The 9205-nt window shown below is 42.2% G+C and overlaps 1 protein-coding gene and 1 long non-coding RNA gene across 3 annotated transcripts in view; one reads left to right on the forward strand and one right to left on the reverse strand.

Annotated features, from left to right (window-relative positions):
• The window catches only part of zranb3 (zinc finger, RAN-binding domain containing 3), a 148691-nt gene that overhangs the window by 39645 nt on the left and 99841 nt on the right, over positions 1-9205 (reverse strand). For both annotated transcript variants that reach the window (XM_014010675.1, XM_014010674.1), the window contains one exon: positions 3399-3541. In XM_014010675.1, coding sequence (XP_013866129.1) covers positions 3399-3541 — 143 coding nt within the window. The remainder of the gene's footprint in view (positions 1-3398; positions 3542-9205) is intronic.
• Positions 275-9205, forward strand: part of LOC106519135 (uncharacterized) — a 48293-nt gene continuing 39362 nt past the window's right edge. Inside the window, exon 1 of the long non-coding RNA XR_001310406.1 lies at positions 275-299. This is a non-coding gene — a long non-coding RNA (uncharacterized LOC106519135). The remainder of the gene's footprint in view (positions 300-9205) is intronic.

Genomic DNA, 9205 nt, shown 5'->3' on the forward strand with positions numbered 1-9205 from the left:
GAGCGCTTATATCGGACATTTTTTATGCAGGCCGATAAAATCCGATACTCGTTTTTTGGCAGATATCGGACCGATATCCGATATCGATATCGGATCGGGACACCCCTACTTTTAAGTTAATTTTGTTGTTTTGTGATATTAATAATGCTAATATATTGATGTTTTTCTAATTTCAATCTAATTTTGCTTCTGCAACAGGATGTACGCCGGGGTAAGGACGGGAGGCTAGACTATCCAAAATCACAGCCACTTTTTTCCGGTCTTCGCGTTCTATTAAGGACCTGGCCCACCAAGACCAGGTAGGCAAGGTCCTTTGGAGGATGCAGCCCCTGAATTCGGACAAAATATCTGTTGGTCTGTTGAGAGATGAGTTTTAAGGCGAGGTTCTGTTTACCCAAGACCCGACACCGGAACAAGACAAAGGTAAAGGTCGGGTAGAAAACGAACAAAAATTAATGGGTGGCTGATTTTTTTCCCACAGGACATTCTGAGGGTTAACTGAACCTTCACCAACAGGTGATACTTATTATTAACATTTCATATGGACTTCTACAACTGGGAATTTAATTACAGTAACTTCTGTGACATTTCACAGGAAAAAGCAGATGGCCAATGTTTAAGTTTACCAACAACTTGTAGAAGGCAGGATTCAAACCGAATTAAAACCCTCTCAGCTCTTCTAAGATTTCCGTACATCACCATGAGTGTCTCCTGACGCAAACAACCGAGCGTCGGAACCCCCCGAGCAAAACACATTAAACCTGAAGTATTTGAAAACTGAGCGCCTCGGTGCGGCGCAAGGTGAGCTGCCGATCGCCCCGCTGTGCCGAAGCTGGAGCTTGATTGRTCCTGATTAGTGAATAAATCAAACAAGTATCAAATCAAGCCGGGGCCAATTGCCTCCTACTCACACTTTGATTAGGTTCACGCACCCAAACGTGTTCCCCGGTTGAGGCCCCCCCCCCACCCCCCCCCCCCACACACACACACACACACACACACCTTGTCCTGCTGGAGTCTACTCCGTAATTGGCAAACTCTCTCCCTTTGCCTCTATCTTAGCCAGCTGTAATTAGTGTGCCAGCAACAATGCTTGTTTGTCAAAAACAACAACAACAACACACATGTACACAAACGCAACACTCATCCCCCATCCTCTATTATGCCTGAGCTAACAGCCTTTGATACACCCACGCAANTAAATATCAGCTGAAATGTTGTTATTTCATTTGATGATTCTTCTGAACTGAATCACGTTATTCTAATGAACAAAGTGCAGCTGTTCTCTGCTCACATCTGGAAACGAGCCTGTTCTCTGCTCACATCTGGAAACGAGCCTGCAGCTTCAGAACACACACAAAGAACCATCATGGTAACAGTGGATGATGCAGAACGAGACCACTGTGTGTTTTAACAACTGCAGCAGCTGATTTGCATTTTGTTTGTTTGTTTGTTTGTTTGTTTGTTTGTGATGATCCTGCATCATGTGAGAGCTTTCTTTGCTGTGAGTGTTTCTGTAAATAGGTCAGACTCTGTTTGCTCTGATCGTCTCTGTCAGAGCCAACGATCAATGGCTGCTCTGCAGGAAGACTTGCTTCTATTTGCATCTTCTCTTGTCTTCATCTGTGCAGCACACACACACACACACACACACACACACACACACACACACACACACACACACACACACACAGATACCATTCAGCTTTTCACGACGCCCAGGGCAGTCAGTATTTACAAATCGACTCGTTTCACCATGAAATCTCACACAGTGTTGCTGGGTTTCTGACACAATGTTGGGAACCGATTCATCTCACCATTTACGCGGCGTTAATGCGTTCACCAACAAGATGACGGCTTGTTAAAGCTCATCTCAGCCATTCATACGTGCTTTTGTTTGCTCGTTTACAGCTCATGGATTTATCGAAACACGTGGCTGACCCTTCAGTTGGTGCACACTGAYGGTTTAATATAATGAAAGGAGCACAGACCTGTGAAAACGTTTGGCTGTTTTGGAGAAAAATGGACATTCGGGTCTGTATTTGACATTGATTTTGTTGTCTGCACTGATAGTGGCGGATGAAGTGAGATTTCTAAATGAGCTCATCGTTTCCCACATCTAAAGGGGCAGTTCGGATCTTTGGAAATGGGGATTTGAGGAAAGGTTATGAACACATAATACAGACTAATCAACAATGGAGAAGCTTGTCTGTCTATTAGTAAAATGTCTCTTAGCGGACAAGCATTACCATACTTAATGGAATGCATATTGCCCACTGCCTTTCATGACAGAGGATTAAACTAAGATCAGCTTATAATGAAAAATAATGATGATGGAGCCATTTTGGTCAAAATTTGTATAAAATATTTAGCAAAATCTTATACAGGAGAGATGTGCCATCCTGGAGAACTGAACTTGCCACCCTATCTCTGAGTTCTTACCCTGAGGTGAGGGTGGGAAAGTAGACGACCGGTAAACAGAGTGCTTCATTTTAGAGCCCAGCCCCCTCTTCACCCCAACGCCCCGACACATAGTCCACAATTCTGCAGAAGCTGCACTAATTTGTCTATCGGTCTCATGCTCCAGATGTGTTACCCCTTGGTATATAAGTTAGGGACGATGCTCTGCTACTACCACACCAAAGTCTAACCTGATATCTGTGAAATTGACCGAGCTACAATTTTCCTACCATTGCTGTTGATATCTTGATACAATTTATTATTATGTAAATGTATCAACATTTGCACCTTTAAAATTTAGACTCAACAAAAACATATCAAAACTGAATGAATATTGCTTCCTTTCATACCATACCAAAACTATGATTTAAAGGTAGTTTAGGAAGATTATTTTCTACTTGTAATTACAGAGATCAGTAGATGGCACTTCACTGGACTAATTTTTAGGCAAATTTCAGCAATAATCTATATTTAAATTTTTTTTACTGATTTTTGCAGCATTGGTCACATCTTGAAAATAACGTTATAAAAGGTTGCACACAAAATTTTGAGATTTCACATGAGCGGCTAGTCTTTTTAATATGCATTGAAGAGGACTATAGCATTATAGCCACTTTTGTATTTAAAAAGGTCAAATCATTGTGGCGGTCATCATGAATCGAGCTTACCAGTTACTTTCATTTTAAAAACTTCTACTTTCTGGGAGTTTCATTAAAATTCATCACAGTTCAGAAGATCTTTTGCTAACATGAAATAAATAGCAATTTATAGTTGTTCATAACCATTCCATAAACTGTTAAAACTGTTGCTTTAACTCAAGTCTCGAACATCAGCATAAATGGTAAAATATATGGCTGTTGGTCTGACTCACTGATTTAAATAAAGATTTCACGCATGTAAAAATCAAAGTGTGAACACATTTCCCGCTCCGATCTGACCTGTTGGTGCTTGAATGTGGGCGTCGGGCTGCAGCCAGCTGATGCAAGCCCAGATTGGGACTGTGGAAGAGGAGTCCACTGCGTCGAAGCAGCTTCTGCTTCATGGCCGGCAGGCTGCTCCACTCCTGAACGAATCTCAGCACCTGCAGACGAGAGGCAACGCCTCACATTATGTTCGCTTTCAATCCCAGGCTGCTGGAGCCTTCATCTTTATTGCAAATTGACAGCTCGGCCATCGAAGCAGCTCGAAAAGCAAGAAAAACACTTTTTTTTCTCCCCACTACTTACACTTCTCAATTTTCAGAATACATTTGAGTTGAAAACAAACAATTCAAAAATGATGCAGTTTTTCAGATAGCTGAACAAAACCCATCAAAGCAAAAGAATGGAGCTATATATTTATACATACTTTCAGTCAGGTATTCAAAGAAAATCCCCCGACAATATAGCAAATATGGCACCGGGCACCAAGGCCTAATGTGCAATTTACCATCATATATCACAACTGAGGAGTGTTTACGCTCAAAATATGACTTGTGAGAAAACACAATGAATGTGTATTACTCAGACTATTTTATACCAGCTTTCATAACATTTCAGTTGTTTTCTGGATTACTCAGCAGTTTTGATATAAAAAGCATGACTTGTAGTTTTACTGAGGGTTGTGATGACAGCATAAAGACACACAAACAGGCAACTACATTAAGATTTAAGTACATTGGTGCAGAAGTACAGAGGAGCCATTAAATTTTATTTTGAAAYGTAAGCCAAGAGTCAAGGGTTTGTCCAAACATGAGGGGAGATACATCTTTAAAAAAGTTGTTCCAGAAGCAACAAAAAGCTGTAAACATAAATGGTACCATTAAAAACAACCTTTGGAACATTTTATAACTATTTATAAACTGGTCAGTAAGAGGACAGGGAATAAAAAGCACATATCAGAGAGGCAGAAACTCTTATAAGTAAAGATGGGCAGAGGTTTACCAGTCTGTGGAAAAACAGTCCTAAAATACTGGAAGAATTTCAGAATAAAATTCCAGACTGAAGTACTTTAAATCATTATCATCTCCAGTTCATAATCTGATGAACAGATTATTAATCTGTAGAAAACTCTAGAGTTGAAAGGCTGAAAGTCAATACTGGATGGTCGTGACTGTCGGGTCCTCAGGGGCCAGTGCATTAAAACCAGATCTGGCTCTGTTCAGGAATCACTTCCACAAGTAAATGTCTGTAAACTTAGTTCACTGTGCAATCAACAAATACCGCTTAAAGCTCTATGAGTCAAATCAGATGAACTGAGGCAAAGTGAAGAACTGTTAWGGTGTCAGACAGATCCAAATCTGAAATTTTTTGTGGAAACAGTGTCCTCTGTACTACATAAAACATGAATCATTCAAAATTTTATCAGCTCACAGTTCAAAATCCTGCCTCTCTTCTGGTATGGGGTGCATTAGTGCCTACGGCATGGACAGCTGACACATCTGGAAAGGCTCCATCAATGTAGAAAAGTACAGGGGTTAGACAATGAAACTGAAACACCTTGTTTTAGACCATAGCATCCCTTTCAGACAGCTTCCTCTTGTGTCCACACTTAAGCTGAAAACATACTCCCTGCGGACTGGTGACGTCGGCACGTGTTGTCGCAGTTTAATGACAAAAATTACATCACCGGGCTTCTCAGCGTCGTGTCGACAGCCTCTTTTGGCACAACCCCACGGCAGAACTTTTGACCTCCCTCCCGTGTCGACGGTAATGTGTGATTGGTCTGAAATTCGTGGGCGTCTTTGTTTGTGCTGCGCTCGAGGGGAAAAAAAGGAAAAAGAACAACTCGCTCCCAGACTAAAAGCAGAGTTTTATAAGATATAGTCAAACCGTGAAAAACTTATGGCTTGTTTGTGTGTACTTAATATGCGCTGCTGCACTTGGTAAAAAAAAAAGAGGGGAAAAAAGCCCCGACTCGCTCCCAGAGCCGACACCAGGAAGCAGAGTTTTATAAAGATATTCATACCGCGAAAAACTCATGAATGGAGATAAAACCGATATTGTGCACAGAGGAATCTGACTGATGAAAACTGTGGAGCTTATGTGGATAAATACGTCGGGTGAGTGACATCTTTTTTTTTCTGCAATGATTGTCGGCTGCTGCGATGGGAAATTCCATGCAGTGACATATGGTTCAGTGGGAGGGGGGTTTCCCGAGCTCGGCGYGGGGTGTCTCAATGACTATGAAAAGTCTGTGCGAAAACAACTGCCGATCAACCACGTGACCACGGGTCGACCCGTTGGCGTCGGAGCAAGTATGTTTCAGGCTTTAATCCTGTTGGATGTGGTTGGTCCTTCTTGGTGGTATGCTGACATTACCCTGGATACCGTGGCTCTTGATACATCACAAAGACTTGCTGTCTTGGTCACAGATGCACCAGCAAGACGTGCACCAACAATTTGTCCTCTTTTGAACTCTGGTATGTCACCCATAATGTTGTGTGCATTGCAATATTTTGATCAAAACTGTGCACTTACCCTACTAATTGAACCTTCACACTCTGCTCTTACTGGTGCAATGTGCAATTAATGAAGATATGCCACCAGGCTGGTCCAATTTAGCCATGAAACCTCCCACGCTAAAATGACAGGTGTTTCAGTTTCATTGTCCAACCCCTGTATGTGCAGGTTTTATTTAAGGTTTTGATCCTGGTCCTGCAGGGCCACTATCCTGGGTGAAAAAAACGCTTCTGTAGAACTTGAAGAGGTAATTCAGTCACTGCATCAGATGTGCTGGAGCAGAGAAACAAGGATTGGACACTCCTGGTTTAGAACAATAAACACTCCCATCCAGACGACACCTACGGAGGGAAGACTTTGCATATTTCAGCAAGACGTTGCAGCCTCCATTACATCAACATCACTTGAGAGTTGGCGGTTCGAGTGCTTGTTATTCAGTCACATGTCGAAGTGTCCCTGGGCAAGGCACTGAACCCCCACTGCCTCTGCTATGTGTCCCATCAGTGTAGGAATGGTATTTAAAGCACTGATTAGTCTCTATAGATCGATTTGTACAAGTTAGCTTGGTAGTGAGATCTAATAGAGTGCTGTGTAGATGGATAAACGAGGACACAGGTTGTAGTGTGAAGCACTTTGAGCATCCTGGTTGGCTAGAAAGATGCTTTGTAAGTAGAGTCCATTTAACATTTACCATTTAGTAAGAGTCCAGGTGGTGAACTGGTCCACCTGCAGTCCAGAACTCTCACCAATTTAAAATATTCATGACAGATCATAAAACAAAAAAGGACAGTAGAACAACTAAAATCCTCCATCAGACCACAATGGGACAACATTCTCCTCCATTAATCTGAAACCTCCCGAACAGGTCTCCTCAGTTCCTCTAAAACTTCCTGAACTGGTCTCCTCAGTTCTTCTAAAGTACTTTTATTTTTTCTAAAACATTATTGATAAACTCATGTTTTTCAACAATGAAACTGAAGTTTTTTGTGTATTTTTTGAGGATATAAAGGATCAGACCGAGATAGTCCAACAGTCACATCTACCTTCAGGGCTTACTTTGTTTTTGTAATTCCACTATTCCCCTTTCCCATCTGATTATTCCAACAACTTAAAGCTGCTGCCTGCCTGAGTCTTTAACTACAGCTGGTGAAGGAGCACCTGCACACCTCTGCCTTCCTGTCTGAGCCGTGTCACGGCCCACATTAAACTGTTTGTCTAGTATTGATCGGGAGAGACAATCGGAGGGTAACGGGGCGTAAATGATGGGCGTGAGGATGGATGCAACTCACGCCTCGGTTTTACAAACCAACATAAACAACGTGACAGGTGTGGCGTCTGTCAGAATCTCTGATCGGGGTGGGCCGCCGTGGCAGACTGCGAGGATTTAATACGTGCGGGGTCGTTGGAGGCGATGATCCGTCTCCTTTAACGAGGCTCATAAAATGGTCCACCCTTCCAACTCTCCCCCCACCCCAACCCCGTTCAGGCCTTGAAGGGAAGAACAGTGGGCATCCACGCTCCACCTTTCAGGTCAATACTCTGCTTGCTGTCCTTCCTGATGATGATCAGAGGTATCATTAGCTTCAAACGGCACCGACATGCATATATCAGACAYGTTTAATAACCCCCGCTCTGCACCGCACCTCGTCTTTACCAAGTCAGTGAAATTAAAGTGATATCTCCACTGACCGAAACAAAATTATCTCTGAAATTTTGACGATCCCAGAAGCAGCCTATATGGAAAACTAACTTTTAACAACACTCTTGAGTACTTACGTATTTTATCTTTGATATTTTGCAGTTATCTGGTTGTATTTTACTGCCTTTTTCTTTTTTTTCAGCTTTATTTTTATTTGTTTTTATACAGGAACAAACAGATGAGGACTAGGCCAGGCACAAAGGAAAGAACAATATTTTTCCTAGTCACAAAAAGGAAAATACTAGGTGTAAGAGCCAAATTAGTAAATAATCAAATGTTAATGTGACAGGTGATCAWGCAGCTTTAAMACTTGGGTGGTGGGTGAGTTTAAGTGGGCGTGAYTGTCACATTTATGAATGGCGTRCTTACTGGCRTTCTGGTTAATTGCATAGAWRAGGAAGTTGGGTGCGCTYGAGGTGGTCATATTTTCTGTTGACSGWRTTAAAATGTTTGAACCKGGTCAGTCTGTKTCTCAGTCAATGTAAAGTTTAAATAYGGAAACTTGGARTGGAATAAAGGMATTGAAAAGAAGTGACCTGGAGTTGGTATGAAGCACGCGTYGGACAGAGAGATTCCTCGAGTTTAGCCCAGCGCAGTCCATCAGTACCGCACAAACACTAGGTCTAGGATACTCCTTTCACCTTYAGAAGACGTGAGTAGTGAAATAGTCAATGTCTCGATGTGGTGGATAAAGTTCCATTGATACACGTCTAACACATGGTGTAGCCGAAAGTAATCCCCTTTTTGCCCTTATTAAAAACTGTTGATCTTTTTGGAGTGCTGGTGATTCCTGCTTTATGTAACACATGGCGTGACAGTACATTTATATTAGCATACACATGGTATATATATAGTTAAATAATGAGTTATTAAGAATGAATAAGCAATGAGTATGCTTGTTTTGGTAGTAATAAGCAGAGTTGCACATAAGTGGTGCGCAGATACACATGCGCAATCAAAAAAGGAAAAAGTGCACCAGATGGGACGTCATAAAGCTCTCTTGCATACCTATGATTGTACCTGAATGTCTGTCAAAACAACAGCTAGCAGGGCTCTAGAGTGCGACCAGTTTGGTCACAAACGCGACCTGATTTCTTAAAAAAAAAAAAAGATCCAGCCGCACTAGTGTGAATGGATCGTTGTTCGGTGCGCCACAGCAGGACCCTGATATAAGGATTAAACGGACACTGCCTTCAACAAATTAGACGAAGTCCAGAGCAATTTTGTCCAATCAGAGCAGAGCAGGGCGGGACTTTCACTGAGAGCATGTTTGGTTGAAGCAGCGGGCCGGCTCGAGTCGACTCGAGCTGCTGCAGCGATCAGTCACATCTCCTCCTCCGCTCCTCCTGCGCTTTGCTCCTGAACTACCAGAGACTTTGGTTTGTAAAATCTAACTWTATRTTAMATATRTGTTCAGAATGTTGTTATTGAACRGATCTGTCCAACTCTGTGTGAATGACTAAACTCTCCTCCTGAGAGACTGCTGTATGAGTGCGTCGCTGTACGCGCAGGCTGAGTCTGTGAGATTCATTGAGTTTTTCTTATTAAACCACCTTAACTAACAGAACATTTGTTTGCCCCATATTAAAGCAAAGATGATTCTCTG

Source organism: Austrofundulus limnaeus, unplaced genomic scaffold, assembly GCF_001266775.1.
Source record: "Austrofundulus limnaeus strain Quisiro unplaced genomic scaffold, Austrofundulus_limnaeus-1.0 Scaffold72, whole genome shotgun sequence".
In the NCBI taxonomy this organism is placed as follows: domain Eukaryota; kingdom Metazoa; phylum Chordata; class Actinopteri; order Cyprinodontiformes; family Rivulidae; genus Austrofundulus; species Austrofundulus limnaeus.